The sequence below is a fragment of the Sander lucioperca genome, chromosome 22 (assembly GCF_008315115.2).
Source record: "Sander lucioperca isolate FBNREF2018 chromosome 22, SLUC_FBN_1.2, whole genome shotgun sequence".
NCBI classification, from domain to species: domain Eukaryota; kingdom Metazoa; phylum Chordata; class Actinopteri; order Perciformes; family Percidae; genus Sander; species Sander lucioperca.
In genome coordinates, this window is record NC_050194.1 from 12,044,284 (window position 1) to 12,061,774 (window position 17,491).

General features: G+C 38.4%; 2 protein-coding genes across 5 annotated transcripts; one reads left to right on the plus strand and one right to left on the minus strand.

Annotated features, from left to right (window-relative positions):
• The first annotated feature begins 828 nt into the window (after positions 1 to 828).
• LOC116044283 (interleukin-21 receptor) lies at positions 829 to 5,775 on the plus strand. Of its 4 annotated transcripts, none has more exons than XM_035997612.1 (9): positions 829 to 933; positions 1,274 to 1,445; positions 2,191 to 2,326; positions 2,414 to 2,622; positions 2,760 to 2,926; positions 4,207 to 4,384; positions 4,561 to 4,660; positions 4,758 to 4,836; positions 4,912 to 5,775. In XM_035997612.1, the coding sequence occupies exons 2-9, from the start codon at positions 1,310 to 1,312 to the stop codon at positions 5,362 to 5,364; spliced, it is 1,458 nt and encodes a 485-aa protein (XP_035853505.1). In that variant the 5' UTR covers positions 829 to 933; positions 1,274 to 1,309; the 3' UTR covers positions 5,365 to 5,775. The 4 variants fall into 4 exon arrangements, with proteins under 4 accessions (XP_035853505.1, XP_031147214.1, XP_031147215.1 ...); XM_031291354.2 differs by having other exon boundaries at positions 2,760 to 2,914; XM_031291355.2 differs by having other exon boundaries at positions 830 to 933; positions 1,274 to 1,430.
• On the minus strand, positions 5,772 to 14,989 carry ube2ib (ubiquitin-conjugating enzyme E2Ib). The gene is made up of 7 exons (XM_031291356.2): positions 14,711 to 14,989; positions 13,344 to 13,422; positions 13,142 to 13,225; positions 11,120 to 11,192; positions 7,702 to 7,811; positions 7,030 to 7,109; positions 5,772 to 6,553 (listed from the first exon to the last, which is right to left on the minus strand). The coding sequence occupies exons 2-7, from the start codon at positions 13,407 to 13,409 to the stop codon at positions 6,490 to 6,492; spliced, it is 477 nt and encodes a 158-aa protein (XP_031147216.1). The 5' UTR covers positions 13,410 to 13,422; positions 14,711 to 14,989; the 3' UTR covers positions 5,772 to 6,489.
• Between the last annotated feature and the right edge of the window lie 2,502 nt (positions 14,990 to 17,491).

Here is a 17,491-nt window from a genome sequence, read left to right on the forward strand (position 1 = left end):
ACTTCATGCACTGTGTATGAAGTTATACACAGAGACAGTCTACTAGTGTGTACGTTACTAACACTAAATCAACAAAATTGTCAGAGGAAGGCAGCTCGTATCTTATATAGGATCACCACAACACACAACCAACATTCAGCTGATCTCCTGTCTCTGCTCTACACATTGCACAACACTCTTGTAAGTTGCACAATAATTCTTATATTCCAATTTCAGGTTGCTCCACTTGACAAAGAAAATCACCAATATGTTTTGCCCTACATATTTTTGATGAATCAGATTACATCAAATAATTTAAGTCATCACTAAAGTACACCAGCATAAAGTGAGTATTGGCATTTGGGCATTTAAGTGCTTGCTTACTAAGAGTAACCTCCAATCGATCCACAAACATAAACTGTATTCCTCTATGTGTCTAGCTCAGTGCAACAGACGCAAATATAAAGCTAAAATACGTACTTTCACATAAGTCACTTTGTTTTGTTATCTAGTGTGAAAAACTTCAGTTCATACATAGAGCCACATGGAACATTTAGATGGACATCCCTGTACTAGAGAAGGGGAATCTTTATATTGTATCTATATGTACAATCACAACCAATGTCCATAAACATGTGAGTAATCCATTTCATGGTAAATGTGTGTGATTTAAGGAATGTAATGTTTAGCACATATTTGCAGACTCTCTCTGCAGATGTCTTGCAGCACAGGAGCTTTTGTGTGACAAATCGTTGTTTGCAGAGCTCCAGAGAGACGTTTGTACAGTAATTAATGTTACGTGACACCATTGCATGTGTATTTTTGGTGTCTTGTCAGCGTGTTGATCAAAATCAATCTCATCAGTGCTGGTATGACCTGAATGTATTCCAGCTTTGTGCCTATTCAGTAGGTTACCGTAAGTGAAGAAATCTGAAGGACGCAGAAAGAATAAAGGTAAAACATTTACAGATTCAAAAGCATTATCAATTTTGGATTTTAATTGGTTTCTAAAGCAATTAAAATAGGTCTGATAATAAGAAAACGTAGCCAAATGTCATGAAAAGAACCAAACTCAGTGCAAAGTATGATAGATTATGAGGTTGTGACCTGAGACTCAACATTATGTTTGCCTACACTGTAGTCTTACCCCTCTCACACACTTTTCATTTACAACTGCTCTCTTAAAAAAGCACATCCTCTCCCAGCAGAGACACGTGAGTGATCGCTATCACTGTGAACAGACTCACTGATGCCTCCCTCTCCGTTTTATTTTTATCTTATACAAATGCTTCAGTGCAACATGAGTTAAGTGAGACCTCCCCGGGCCGAGATGATGTCTGGACCTTCTGGTGTGATGGACTGCTCACTGCTGAGGCTGAAGCCGATGCTGCTGATCGTGTTTCTGTTTGGATCTACTAACATTGTCTGTCTGCATGGAAATCGTATCACAGGTTATGTCTCTGCCAGTATCTTTTATTTTTTATGTGATAGAAAATCGTGATAATTAGATTGCTTGGATTGTACATTCATTTGTACTTTGCTTGGTGCAAAAGCCAAATGAATAACTGTAAAATGTAAATGTAGGATCATTTAAAAACTAGATATAATACAACATACATATTAAAAGTTAGAATGAATGGCTCAGAGGCTGTTATCTGTTTAACTGACTCTGATGAGGACATCAGCTATGGTTTATTTGACCTTCTGGGAAAAGTCTGGGAAGCTTTCCTATTATAAAGGGAAAGTCTACTATTTTTTATTAACATTGTAATGTTACAACATTATTACAATCACCAATTAAACGATAAGTTCACATTTTTTTTCAAGTCTATCCTAAAACAATACTCACATGTCCATATGGACATTAACAGTGTTAGCGGCCTCCGTAATTGTTTCTTCCGGCAATACTGGCTAAAAAGCGATTTTAATAGAAGAGATGGGAGACTGCGTTTTAAGTCTGCAGCTTTAAATGTGAGTAACGAAGTTGTTTTCTTACAATAACCCATAAAGCCCACAGTTAAAAATGTTATTAAGTGGTTCCTAGACTGGATGGTATGCAGTCATCTTGCAGAGGGAAAGAAAAAACTACAAATACAGAGAGCATTCACCAACTATAGGGATCCTTTACTTAAATGAGGTTACAAAGTGACACGTAAAATATCTGCTTTTCTCCATACACTCCCAATAAAACATTTCCTGTATATGTTTTAGGTGTGGACCGTGATTTTCACTGTGTGAACGATTACCTGTTCACCATCAAGTGCTCCCTGAGCATCGCACCATCAGAAAACTGCTCAGACAGCAAGAGCTGCTACTGGCTCACTTTCACAGATGTCTACTCACCTGAGTGAGGCTTTTTTTTTTTACTCACACGTATTAATAATATATGACCTTAAATGTGATGATGATATTGTTTCATTACTGCTTTGTGCAGAAATAAGTTTGTGTGTATGCTGACAAACACCAATGGGGATTACTTCTGCTCCGTTAACACATCCAATCCGATGCCTGATGACGACGACGACCATTATTCTGAGCCCTTCGACGATGTAGTTTCTTTTGAAATCTCGCTATGCCACAACAAAACTGATGGGTCTGAAATGTGTGAAAAACTGGATTACAAATATTTTCCTGTGACAAACAGTAAGAAACACACTGATTTTGGTCTGTTCTCATAACCAGACACACAAAACACATTTGTATATAGAAAAATACTGAGGTTTGCCTATTTAAAAACCTGCCTTTTGTGTATGTTTGTCTTTAATGTGTCCTCCCTTCAGTTAAACCAAATGCACCGTGCTGCCTCACAGTCACCCACAACTCAAGTCAACACCACTTCACCTGGAGAAACACCTATGAGGAAGTTGGTCAGTACTCCAATCTGCTCAACAACCTCAAGTATCAGCTCCATTACTACAAAAGAGGAGACAAACACGTGAGATTCAATGCTTAAACAGAATGGGGTGCTTGGAATTAAAGAATAACACAAGCTTTTTAGGAAACAGCTCTGGTCTGTTGGAGGCCTGTTTGTGGCAGTTAAAATCTATTGGTAAATCAATAATTAATAATTTAATAGGGGCGCCCGGATAGCTCAGTTGGTAGAGTGGGCGCCCACATATAGAGGTTTGCTCCTCGATGCAGCGGGCCCGACTCGGACCGTCATTCCCCTTCTCTCTCCCCTTTCATTTCTTCAGCTGTCCTGTCAATAAAGGCCTAAAAATGCCCAAAAAATAATGTAAAAAAAAAGATAATAATAATAATAATTTAATGGATTAAATCAAAAAAAAGAAAAAGAAAGGTAATTAGTGTATTGAAGGATACAACAGAGAAATGTACAAATTAGCAATGTAAAGATTAATGAAAACATGAATTGAATGAATGAATGGTTAATCAATGATACAAAAGCTATGTCAATTACACTTTTGCCAATGTGCCAGCGGGGTTGACCCAAACTGCTGTTAATAATTTCACACATTTCAGAGATCTTGAAGTCATTTTCCTTTCACTGGGTTTCTTCTTGTGAGGTCAGCTCCGAGCTGAGAATTTTTTGAAATGACAAACTCCCACAGCGACTTCAGTAGTGGCCACTGTGGCTGTCAGCTCAGTGTGGCGACGTTCTGTGGGTGATGAGAAACTGTGACTTTATTTGACCCTTAGGTCTTTTTCACCGCACACATTTTAACATCTTCAACGAAGAACATAACGATGGCTCTGTTCCACTCCAGTGTCCCAGTAAGCACGGCCGGATTAACCCTGTAAGGAGGTTAAAGTTTGCTGTTGTTCATCTACTGAACATGCCGCTAGTTTATCACAATATTAAAGCTCTGAAAACTTGATTTTGACACAGGACCCCTGTACCAAAAGGGCTCAGGATTAGGTAATAATGATATACTTAAATAATACAATTTATCAACAAATAAATCCCCAAATTAAATCAAATGATCGATCAGTACACATGATTTGTACCATGATGGAAAAGACTGACAGCAGTGATTCTATCTCAGTCAAAATAAATATTCATAGTCATAAAGCAATTGAGAAATTTTAGATTGTAACTATGAATCTCTTTGTAGTAACATTATTAAATAATTTACCTACTGCACTTTTCTTGAATAATCGTCCTGTCATATATCCGTAACTAATAAATTGGCACAAACGGGCCACCGTAAAGGACACTTCTCTCCTTTGCAAAGTTTCACTACATAATAACCTGTTTATCTATCTCAGGTGTTATCGCATGAAATTAACACAGACGGCAAGAATTATTCTGTGGATGATCAGCATTTTGTACCAGACACCAAGTACACTGCAAGAGTGCGGTCAAGTCCTAATCAGGGTAATTACAAGGGAGAGTGGAGTGACTGGTCTTCTGAGGTTTACTGGGAGACGGAGTCAGCTGTGAATGGTGAGTCTCTTCCATATAGTCCGCTGATCTATGCTTAATGAAGAGGATCTTCAACTTAAAGGCAACTTGTTGAGAAAGCAGCTATTGTAAAATCATTACTTAAAAATTACCCTTTTGCATCTAGGCCTACAATTTTGCCATTTTAATAATTTTCTACTGCATTTTTGTCCATACAGATCTCCCATCAAATTCATTTGTTTCCGGACTGGTTAAGATGCTCATTCCCTTATTTGTGATGGTGCTATTCGTCTTACTTTCCTGCTATGCTCCATTTAAGTAAGGTCCCCCTCCAGCTTTTGACTCCTCACAAATACAATTTCTTACAAGCAATACACACTAAATATATATTTTTTTTATTCCTCACACTTAATAGGTGGCGGCAGAGTGCCTTCATCCCAACTCCAGCACCCTATTTCGACACCCTGTACAGGGACTGCCAGGGAGATTTCAAGGTAAGCTTAACTTGTCACATACAATACTGACAATTATCTTATGAGAAATGTCCCTAAACATGACTGTGATTATAGAGCTGGGTGGTTACTCAAAAAAACACAGACATGCTGAATACAGAGGAAACGCTCCAAATTGACACGCTAATCGAGTGTGCAGTTGTCGAGGAGGAAGAGTGTCAGCCCCACTTTCACCACCAGTTCATGGAGGGCAGCACATACAGCAATATAACTGACCCAGGCTGTGATACTTCTCTCCTGGGTGTCCCGTACGCTGTGAGCACCATGGCTCCGTTGTCATATCCAGGGAGCTCACTCCAGAGTATGACGCTCCACTCACAGCAAGGGAGCCCTACTGAAGGAGACTCAGGGTGTTGGCTGGAGAGGGACCCTCCCTGGTACTGCAATGAGTACTGCACCCTGAGCACCTTCCAGCAGAGCAGTCCAGTCACAGCAGAGCACCATGGGGGACCATCAACAAAATCCTGCCCAACAGGGACGATCAGAGTGGAGGCCATCACTGAAGCATAAGCTGATCCGTTTGTGTGTAGTAACTGGACAGTAAAATAGTGTAAAGTTGAACTTTAAATATTGTTGGGCCTAACAGTTCAACTACACACATTTACACAGGGAAATGTAATGCTTCGAAAACACTGCCAACTGCTTTAAGCTAAAAAATAATTACAGTATATTCCTAATGAGTTATTTTTGGCTATTATAACATTATTAGTGTGCACTTATCCACAGCATTATGCATTAAGTTGATTATAAGAAAGCGTAATTCTATAACTGTTTGCTTGCATCAAATGAGTAAATGAACTGGAAACCAAGTTGTTTTAACAGACTTCAGAGACTTTTATGACTCAATAGTTTTGCATCGTCTCTGACACCAAGTTGAACTTGCTGTATATTTTACTTGTTTAATAAAAAAAGCTAACATTTTGTAGAAAGTTTTATTTACGCCAACACAAACATGAACAAAGCACCATATAACCTTAAAGTCTGATACAGAAGTAAGCCTACCTGCCTTAGTCATCATGGCTATTTTTTATTTATTTCATAGCAAACACTCTGAATAACAAAAAGACAGCCAAGGCAGCAGATTCTATCATATATTACAGCATGCTGAATAGAAAACCTGGGAAAGAGAATTAGACAGAGCCATCTAGAGACACTAGTGAGATAGAACAGTATAAAAGTGCCATTCATTATACAGCAGTTGAAATACTGACAATGAAATAAGCTAATTTTACATTACATTTATGGAAAATAAAGGGGGGAAAACAATAAAAGGAATATAACCTGTGAAAGAGCAATATAAAACAAAAAAGACATTTTCTTCCTTGAACATTGATGACAGCCAGCTTGCATGGAGATGATGAAACTGGTAGCGAGCGGTGTCCCTTGCACCACTTAAGACAATTATGTTTAAAAGAAATAACCAGGGTGCTGAAGCACCCATCCCCTCCCAGCATTATGCGCCAACTGGCAAATAAGAACACAAAATGATAGGTCGGATGGCACAGAATGTGTGGAGTTTAAATAGAAGTCTTTAAGCAAGTCCTGATGTGAGAGGCGCACATTCATTGAGACTGAGCGGGGAGGTGATTCTTGTTAAACCCATTCCTTCTGCCACAGCGGAGCAAGTCTTCGCCCTTACGAGGGGGAGAATTTTTTGGCTTGTGCTCGAACTCTTTTTTCATATTCTACTCTGTTTTGGCTGGAAAGGGTAAACAAAACAAAAAATGCAGTTACCATGTTGCTCTGATCACTTACTCAAATCAGGAACCATTTTCAAACTACTACAATTTGTATGTAACCCCAGCCTCAACAGTCATATTGGAATGAATGAGACTTTTCTGTCAATTGACACGTCACAATTCTGCGCTGACGAAAGTCGCTTGTCACCACGGAGCAGAAAACATGGATGCAATCGCAGAATTTGATAATAAAAATAGAGTCAACTGTAAAGCGCAGAACATCTTGGAATTTGCTAAAATGTAAATCAGGGTTTACCCTGCCATTAAAAGTGTTTTGTTTTTACAGCGCCTAAGCTAAAAAAAAAAAAAAAACTATGCTGCTGTTTTGGTGTCATTTACAGGCCTGCTGCTTTTGTCCCCTGCTCTGTGTTTCACTGAGCACAAGAGACACCCCCATTCCCCCCCCCCCCAAAATATGAAATCCAATGTCACTCACCAGTAGATTGTGTAAGCCTCTGCTTGGGCTGGATCCTGGATATTTGGTTCATTTAGGAGTTCCTGGATACCTAATAAGATCTGTAGGATAAATGAACCAAAATTATTTTTTAAATTAGCAATTCATCTGTTTTGCATTTCCTTATAAGGCTGCTTATATTTGTTAGTCACTAAAGTTCTAGGTCAGTTGCTTGAACTCTCAATTTGTATCTGAATTAGAGCTCACTGAAAAAATAGATATTCCAATCATTTGAACCTAGTGTTTTTTTTTTTTTTAGAAAAAACATTCAATGTCATTTTTGGCCAGTTCTGACAGCTCTCAGGTGTATTGGATTGATCAGATGAGACAAAAAAATAAGAGCCTTCTGTGTGCACTTTCACGTTGTTTGTTTGCTTTCCTCACTACCGTTTTCAAGCTGAATAGCCAATCATGTTACAATGTTGACATGTTCAAATCAGTCGACGAAGCCCAACGTGTGGCTACAGTGCGGGACACACCACAAAAACTAGGGCTGCCGTCGCTCACTGGCGGCCCAACTTGGACCGACGGTCGCTTTGGTGTGTCAGGGCATTTAGAGATACAGTATGAAACCAAAGAAAGAAATAGAAGCTTTTAAAAAAGACTTCTGGAAAAGCCTTATAATGTAAATAAGGTTTGCTTGGCAATCCTAACCTGCTTTATTGTAATGGCCGGTCTCCAGTCCTTGTCCTCCTCTAGAATAGATAGGCATACTGTGCCTGATGGATACACATTTGGGTGAAAGAGTGGAGGCTCAAATTTACCTGAAAGACAAGAAAATGTTAAGTGCACTTATGTTTCGTATCCATTACAAATGTCAAGATGAAAAGAAGACAAGATGAACACAAATAACACAAATCACTGGGCTTTTTCAGAGTATACACTGACTGAACTGTTCCACTAAAGGCAGCAACTTCTGTTGTTCACACAAGCAATGGCCTAAGGTTATTTGAATGCGACATCCAGACAGCACCATCCCTGTTGCTGTGTATTTGAAACTTCGTTCACCCCAGTGCCCGGACGTGATTTGATTTACACAGTAGGCCAGTATCTCAAGTAGAAATGCCCCAATCATGTTTTTTTTGCCACCAATACAGATTGTCGATGAGCCACATCGGCCAATAAACACCCAATACAAATGTTTCTATGCATTTTTTTTTCCATAGCAGCCGGTATAGCTACATTACATGTCACTTTGACTGCTTTGTAGTGCATCAGGCTGTATTGAATTTTGGTATAGGGCACCATCTAGTGTTGACGCGCTCCATTAAACTGTGTATGCTACGTAGTTACCTGCTTAAAAACCGTGTTAAATCAGTCAAATCTGATTAAGGTAAGAAAAAAAGAAAAGAAAAAAACCCACAGGCAAACACGCTTTTACTTAGTCTGTTCAATCAACAGAACAGTACAAAGAACCAAGGAGCAATGCAACAGTTAACGTTAGCCTACAACAAGTCTAAAAGGACAACTGAAATACGCAATGTAATTATACCATCTTACTATCATGGTCATACGGGCAGGTGCTCTCTAACATGGTTTGCGTTACTTGCCGTTTGGGTGCTGCTTTTTCAATCTTTTCTTTTCACTTTTGCTGTCAGCTCCGCTGGGGTGTCTCCAAGTGCCTTATTACATTTGCTGTGTTAAATTGAAACAAACTGCTTCAGCTATTGTTTTATCCTGTTTTGCCTTTGCGGGTAAAGGCTAGCAGGGATAAGGAGTTGGGCTAGTTAGTTTTTTCCTTGGTTCGAACATCTGGCTGATGCAGTTGAATGAGCGTTCTTGGCTATGTTTCCATTCACTACAGCGGTGAAGCAAAGCTTCTTATACACAACTTTCTCTCCGTTGCTGTTGTAAACTAATGGGACCCTGCAGACGGGTCTTCCAACTCCTCGGTTTCAATTGTGCTCGCCATAGTGTGACTGACTGCGCTTGTTATGTGAACCTCAGTACATGTTGCTAACAGTGTACTGCTAACACAAGTGTCCGCACGGAACTTGCACTTGTGAACTTTGGTACCACATTACATGCATCAATCTAAATCAAAATAAATAAAAAAAAAAAAAAGCTAAATTGCCGACTAGAAAGCATTATTGCCGATCTGCCGATTGCGTACTTTTACTGAATATCGGGTGATAATGATAGGCGGGCTATCAATCGGGGCATCCCTAATCTCTAGTCAAAGTGTTTAATTAGTTTGGAGCGGTCGAATTGTCACACCCCATTTAGTGCCATGGCTTTATCAGCTCTCAAAATCATCCAACACACAAATCATTACTGTTGTACTGCTGTACAATGTTGCAAAATGAACAGTAAAGGATGTATGTGTGAAAGCATCTACTGGAAGGGGCCACCAGTTAACATCCAAATCATGTCCCATCAACAGCAATGAACAGAAACAATTACTAGGATATTGCTTTTAGATCGGCTCCAATAACCTTTGCAGTGTTTATAAGTCATTCACAAGCCTTCAAACTAAATGATGGTATTGGTGTGGGAAAAACCTGTGTTTGCTACTGCCGTAAACCGATCACAACCAATGTGTCAAGCAGGCCCGACACTGCCCAGCTTTAGTGAGAAAGCTTAAACATTGTGTATTTTGGGCTACTATAAGATCCGTTGTTGATATACACCTGATGGATTGTGGTTAACTTTAGCTTCTGTTGGTGGTGTTAGCCATGCTGCTGGGCTAATAAACGGTTAATATTCCGTCGTAGTCTGGGTTATTATTGTTATATCTAGTAGTATTAATATAGTAACTCTTTAGCAGACTCTGGTAAAGTTAGATCTAAGCTATAAAGTATGCGCTTCTTCATTACAAGGATACTTTTAACATGTTGGATAAGATTTATAATTCAGCTTGGCCAGGTCCCGAATGGATGACAGGAAGTCTTATTTGGCCATCACAGTTTTCAGAATGGATACATTGGCAGGGACTTCCCCTCAGCCCTTGGTATTACTTATCATACAACACACGGAGGCTACTAAGAGCAGAGGGAAAGTGGCTGGGGCAGGAGCGGGGGATTAAAATATAACGCACCTGCCCTTGTACTAGAGTTGTTGCAATACCAGCATGGAACTGTGTAAAATTCTGATATCGGCGAGTATGCGAGTTAAGCGTATTAAGAATTAAGCCCCGAAAAAAGCCTACTTTAAAGTGGTTTATTTATGTTATTTTTCCGTAATGACTGTCAAACTAGATAATAAAATAAAGTTCTATGGCATTCATTCTCTGTATGCATTTGTTCATGTTTTACAAAGGGTTTAACCTGAGCCAGGCCATACAACAATGATAGCAATCATATCACATCCATTAGTATACAGCTGTGTAAAAATCTAAACAAAAAAAACTGGTACTCTTACTAGCCGACATGCAAGTTCGTGTATTGGTACGGGGGGTAACATTTTTTTATTGGAACATCTCTACCTTGTACACTTTCAGCCCAAACTGTCATGGATTGAATGCCAGTTGTAGGCTTAGCGCTACTGCTTCAAGTGTGTAGTATTTTCCATTAATTATGGCGTTCTATACTTGTTTTTGTCTGTTTATGTCATGCAATTTCCTTATTGTAAAGCACTTTGTGCTGCATTTCTTGAATGAAAGGTGCTATACAAATATTAATTATACCGCTTTTTACGAACCATTCAAAATCACTTATGATGGCGGCGGGAATTCCACCGAGGGGAAGTGAATGAGGGCATGTTGAACGACTAATAAAACAGCCAATATGGAGGCTCGTTGCCCATCTGTCTTGAGAGGGTTGGGGTACTCCTGACCTTATCTGGGCCATTTTCAAACAAACATTCTCATTATGTTTTCTTTTACTAGCTTATTGCGACTGTCAGTTTGCATAATGCAAAACGTACACGAAGGAAGACACGTACTGTGGTGTGCGTCTGGCTTTACATTTTAGATGAAGCGTTTGCCATCAAGTCCATCTAGTGACTGCATAATGCAGATACATTTCTACAAGAATCTGCTACCGCTTAAAAACAGTGTGTAGTAATTACAGTGTGTAGTATTAACTATTATAGTTGTGTTTAAGCTGAGCACAGGTCAGACACATTAACTCACATTTTGGAGGTGAAGAAGGGTAGTCATCCTTGAACAACATGCGCAGTTTGAACAGGCCTCCTTCCCACGGAGTCTGAGGAGACACAGAACCATTTGATTTATATTCACACAAGTTTCCACCCAAATGACTCAAACCCTTGTTGTTACCAGATTCATTTTAAAAGCAGGTTTCAGGCTCATCATTGTTCAAGCTGTTACTAAGAATGATCAGCTTTTTACACCCGATTTGGTCCCTGAAAATTTGGCACAATAGGAAATGCAATACATCCAATACAATCCTCTATAGTTGTATTATGTAATATAATGCATTTAAAAACCAGCTGCAGAAATGACATTTGAGTTAGTTTACATTGACATTAGTATCCCAGTTATGAGGCTTAATGAATCGGGTTATTCATATCCTTGCATACATGATAAATACTAGTATGCCACTTACTGCATTCTGTTTGTGCATGCGCCTCTGATGTTTATTTTTTTTTTTACGTTGGGAAATAGGTGTCCTGTAACCTACCCACTACAGACTTGAATAAGTCAGCATCCGATGCCTTTACCTATCTAAACTACTAAGTATATTCAACTCTTTCATTACAGACAAAACTCTGTTTCCTTATCGCTCCAGAAGTGAGATGCTTTCGCTTAGGGCTGCACAATATATAATTTTTTTTTTTTTTTTTTTTTAAAAATCATCGCAATATCAACTGGCGCAATAAACCCATCAAGAAAAGCTGCGACATATCACTAAAGACATTTAGAGATTTTTGTGTGTTAGTTGAAAGAAAATCTGTAGAAAACTGCACTTTAAAATGTTACAAATGTTTTAGTGGTGCCTTTTATTTTCAAGGCAATGTTTAATTTGTTCAATAAAAGAATATCTGAATTAAACATTATCGCATATTTCCCACCATTGTTTGCATTTCTGTTACGGCACTTGGCTGAAGCTGAGCCTGCACAGGTAGTCAGCGGCGCTCAGAAATTTCAGGATGAGGGGAACACATGCAACAATATCACAGTCTTTCAAAATACTCCAGCTAGCATATTTAGGTTTCTCACAAACCGGATAAGAGTTTATCCAGGTTTCTTAAAACAGGATATGGGTTTTATACGCTCAAACACAAAAACGGGATACTCCAGAAACCAGATCATAACCGGGATACTCAAGTCCAAGTGAATACACTCATTGTCCTAGAAACCTCACTGTGTTTAGCAGTGGTTGCTATGTAAAGCATTTATGGATCCAAATCCGAGTATTCGTTCATTAGGTAGGTGTTCGGTTTTTAATTTTGTGATTCGGATATTCGGGTTTTTTTTTTTCCTCTTCCTTCTTCTTCCCAATACTGCATAACAGGTTCTTTAAAAAATAAATGCCTTTAATTAAACTAAAACAGGGGTCTTCAACGTGTTTTAGGCCAAGGACCCCTGAGCTGAAAGAGATACATATTGTAAGGCTGCACAATATGTGGAAAATATGCAATAACGTTGAATATCACGATAACGATATTACTTGCATTAAAAAAAAACATTAAAGCGTACTTCTTAAGTTCTGCCTTTCTGCTGTTTTCCGTATTCTTCGAAAATACAAAAGAAATTGCTTGTTGAATTTAAAACAAACCAAGGAAATCATTTCTAAAAGAGTGTGTGTGTGTATATATATATATATATATATATATAGCGGCAGTTGATAACATTAGAAATAACACAGTTGAAAACATTGTGCAGCCCTAATACATACTGTATAAAATTGAGTTGCATATTAAACTGGGCCTACAATAACGCGTAGAGCAGCCTAAAGCCTTTACACAGACCTTTTTATGGTGCATACAATACTAAGCTATTACAATAATAATTATTGACATTCATATATTTATACATCATATTTTAATGTTAAACATACATGCAGCAGTGAATCCTTGAAGCTTATTATTCACTGTTGATTAGTACTGAAGCACCAAAGCCCAAAAAAAAATTGTATTCAGGACAGCCCTACAAAATATGTTCTGTATGCAACACTATAAAACATATTACCCCTTTCTTGCCAGGAATAGCACATTCCCAGTTCATGAGATTCATCGTTCCATCTGGATTTTTTGTTGGTACAGCAACAAATCCCTGAAATTCACCAGGAGAGTGCAAACAGTTAGACATTAATGTATACCAGAGAACTTGACGCTCAAACAGACCCTCAAAGTGAAGCCAGAACAGGTGCATCTCATAAGACACAACTTACAAAAGGATGGTCCTTCCGCCATGCCTTGCGCTCCTGGGCAAGCCGGCTCAATGCAATGCCTGACATGATTTGTGTACTCCTGTAATGGAAGAAAATGTCAAGTCAATTATATAAAGCCATTCCTAACCAGGTCTGACTTGGCAGCAGGGAATCACAAGCCCTTGTCCACTTTGTGGAGGTCATTGCCTTAAAAACTTGAACTGACCTTGTTATCACCCATTGTTTTTAGAGTTGACATGATTTGTCAATTAAGTCATTTATAAAGCATCAAAGCCAAGGAGGATGTAAGGATTTGTGAATTAATTAGCCCTTAAGTCTAAATGAAGGTGTTTTATCAGTTAAATCACCCAGATGAAAGTAACGTTATGGTTGCATACTTTAAAATGTTTTTGACTTTCCTCACTTTTACCAACTTGGTAGAGGTGGTTATAACGTTACACCTCGGTGTTGCCAGTCCTTTCAAAGTTAAATAGGAGCTTTAATTGAGACCCTCCGTTGGAATGTCTAATGATCTCTATAGCAACGATGATTTTAAGGTAACGTTATTAAAACGAGGATTAAGCAACAAAACGGCACCAGCAATAACTACAAACTGCCCACGCAGCATTTACCAACTTTATAACAGTGGAGTTGTACTCTACATAGCCAACTTAAGACGTAATGTTAAACAGTCTTACATTATTGTTTAAAGTATCGTTTAAACCACCAGTCTAGCTAGCTAGTTCGCTAAGGGACTAACGTTAACCTAGTCAAGTTAGCCGTGGGTGATAACGTTAACGTTACATGTCTACTAAAAAAAACATTATGCTAACGTTACTTCTTCCGTTGCGCCTGGGGTTTAACTTAAGAGCCCCGGGAAATGAAACCATTAATGTTTAATTTCTGCCGTGTTTGTTGAGTTTTACTGTAAACTTGCAGTCAACACAAACGTCAACAAACGGACCATAGAAAGCTATTTGATTAGCAAGCTAGCCGGTTAGCTTGCTAAGCTAGCTAACTCATGTGCGCCAGAATCATGCTATGTCCCAACAGGCACTGGCGCTGTTAGCGTCTGACACGGCCTGATGCAGCACAAAAATGCGCAATTGCACTTGATTTGAACAAAATTTTGGATGACAGAAAAGTGATAACTGCATTTCTTCTAACGCTTAACGATATCTACTCTGGAATAGCAAACAGGGATGTGAAATATTCTATAGGAATAAACCAGATCATAATCCATTAAAGAATAGGGACAAAGACCGCCAGAGCTAAAAGGCGCACATTTGTGCATTGCCAAACTAGCGAGAATGGCGCAAACTGAAGCGGGTAAAATATCATAATACACGACAAAATGAACATGTTCCTTCATCAAGGTGTGCTCCTACCTTTCAGTGTGACTGCACTGGCTCTGGTAATTAGGCGAAATAAATGAATCGTGCTCAAATCCCGTTAAACCTTGCAAAGTTTCCCTCCTGAAAAACCAACCGCTCGAAGACAGACACCGAAATAGCGAAGAGAAACAGTCATCCGTCGTTTACTTCCGGCTTTGTTTAAATACCGCTAAGATCCATGGATGCGCGTTTATTTTTGACGGTTTGTGTTTTTGAGTGTGCCTCTTTAACTGACGATGATTTAGCCGTACGATTTTATCTGATTGTTTATTCGTTTCCATTTCATTCGAGCAGCATAGCTTCCACTAATAGCACATAGTCCATCACAAGCACCCTTTAAGTTGTTGGTGAAAAGCGTTGCTTTGCGGCTGTTCACCGCGCTGTGCCGCTGTCTAACGTTACCTATTCCGAAAATAAAACAAGCAAAAAGTCTCATTTTTGATATACACGAGAGACGTATTACGTTTATTATTAGGAATATATGCTGCTGACATCTGTTCATTTCGACTATATTTTAGATTATAGCTTTCATACACCATGCGTGAGATGTCTCATTCTAACAAACACAGGCGGATTTCTATCTTGTTTTATATAACATCTTTGCCGAGACGAGATCGTTAACCCAAACGACTACATTTGACAAATTACATGTGTACAATAACTAAATCATTTAGTTGACTGAGATTTGTGGCTGTATGAAACATATTTTTGAACACTGTTTTATAATCCCGTGTAAATAAAACGAATAATAATAAAAAAGATCGTCTACATTTAAACAGGCACGTTTCTAGGCAACTAAACCATAGCAACGTGTTTTGATGAAGTGACACAAGAGGTCACTATTTATCAGAAGTTAGGATTTGGAAGGGAAAAAAAGGATTTGTTGAAATGACTTATGGTTACTTATACTCATAAAAGCTAATCGTGTGTGCTATTGTGTAAAAAAACGGAGCAATTCAAAATAATCATTTACACTGGTCGATCCACAGGGTAAAAACATCTGGGGAAAAAAAAAACGTAAACACACATGAATGACATTTTTATTGGGTTTACCTTATGCAATACCATATAGATCTATCCCCTTAACCTCATAGTTTGTACATTTTTAACATTGCATAAGATCATATAGAATAGTGATCTATGTAGTGATATGAAAACTTTATTCATCGATGTAATTGCTAGATTGAGGAAAAATGACATTCATTTCCTCTGATTACAAGTGTGATCAACTTCAATCATGCATTACAGTGGTCTGTGGCTTATGACTTGAATGCAAAACAAACTGGGCACTTATAAGTATTAGGCTACAGATTTGATACGTTTGTCCATCACATGAAATGATTATCAATGCCAAATGCTCAACCAGACGACCGTTTTGTGAAGGGCATTAAAGGTAATGCAGCTGCTAAAGAAGAGGGGTAAAACACCTCAGACCAAAGTGTATCGAAGTTACAACTGAAACCAGCAAACCAAACACAAAAACACTCTAAATCTCATTGCAGATATAAAAAAAAAAAGTCTCAAAAGAAGACCCAAAAAAAACTTTGCTCTGAGCCATCGCAGGTTATACTATTAAAAGTGAGTTTCTCTGCCATCAGAGAGGGTGGAAAGCAAGATTGTCTGCAACGCTCTAGTATAGGCTGTCAGAAGTGGATGGAGTAACTTACTAGTTAGCACGTCTGTGTGAATATCAGTTCATGTGGAGTGGGGAGTAGTAGTTGCCATTGGTGCAGTCACACAAGGCAGACAAATGTTAACATGTGTGAGGGAGTGCAAGACAGTACATAATTGGAAGGCTTCAGAACACTATAGCAAATGTAAACATAGCCTAGCTCTGGCAGGAAATCCAGTCTACTTTGATTGAACCTCTTTGCAGATGTCAAATTTTGCACTTTAAAAGCCCTTATGTGTTTGTGTGTATAGCTATATCAAAAACATGCATCCATACTTGTTTCCCCGACAATATAAAAATTGTTTTAGTCAAGTGTATACGTGTACATGTGAGTAACTGGAGGTTTTCGTGATGTTAACAAGTCTATATGTACAAAGTGTGCCAGCATTAAGAAAGGTTTACTCATCCCTGACACTAAGATCAATGTGTACATACTCATAAGACATTGGATTTTGGTCATTGGGAAAAAGGCAACACTAAATGATTATTTGTGAATTAAATATTCAACCTACGAAAACCACACATCCAACCAGAAAACAACTTTCTATATAAAAAAAAAAGTTCTAAAATGCAGTATTTACATTAACATTACAGGCCTTTAAGCAATGTGCACAGTGTTTTTTTTTCCACTGCAGTGCTTGTAATGCTGTGTACGAAATCTACACAATTTAAAAAGCTTAGAAGAATCTATTGCAATGCAGGAAAAATAATTCTTTTTTTTTTTTTAAATGTAACAGTCAACTTCATAGCCAGCCAAGTATAGCTTTGTTATTGGTTATCAAAACCGGTTCCAGGCATGTTATCAGTGAAAGACACTGTGTTCAGCATCAGCTCTTTCCATCCTAAATCTCTAGAGTTCTGTACAAACAATTCAAAACTGAAGTAAACATTGTCAAGATTTTCTCATTTTTAAAGATCCAGTATAAACAACTTCCGTTCCAAGTTGTGTTTTCTATACAGTGTACAAAACGTGCAGTTTTTTTTAAGAGTTAAATATTAATATTGAATTTGGATTATTTACATCATAACAAAATCCTCTGGGTATGAACAGAAAGTCCTTCACCACTGCCTTTAAACAGTCCCCGAAACCTCTCACACCAAAA

Coding starts and splice junctions, on each gene's coding strand:
- LOC116044283 (XM_035997612.1), top strand. CDS start 1,310: ATGATGTCTGGACCTTCTGGTGTGATGGACTGCTCACTGCTGAGGCTG. Junction 4,385..4,560: donor GACGGAGTCAGCTGTGAATG/GTGAGTCTCTTC, acceptor TTGTCCATACAG/ATCTCCCATCAAATTCATTT. Junction 4,837..4,911: donor ACTGCCAGGGAGATTTCAAG/GTAAGCTTAACT, acceptor CTGTGATTATAG/AGCTGGGTGGTTACTCAAAA.
- ube2ib (XM_031291356.2), bottom strand. CDS start 13,409: ATGTCAGGCATTGCATTGAGCCGGCTTGCCCAGGAGCGCAAGGCATGG. Junction 7,812..11,119: donor CCCTTCTTCACCTCCAAAAT/GTGAGTTAATGT, acceptor CTTGTCTTTCAG/GTAAATTTGAGCCTCCACTC. Junction 7,110..7,701: donor CGGCCATTACAATAAAGCAG/GTTAGGATTGCC, acceptor TTTATCCTACAG/ATCTTATTAGGTATCCAGGA.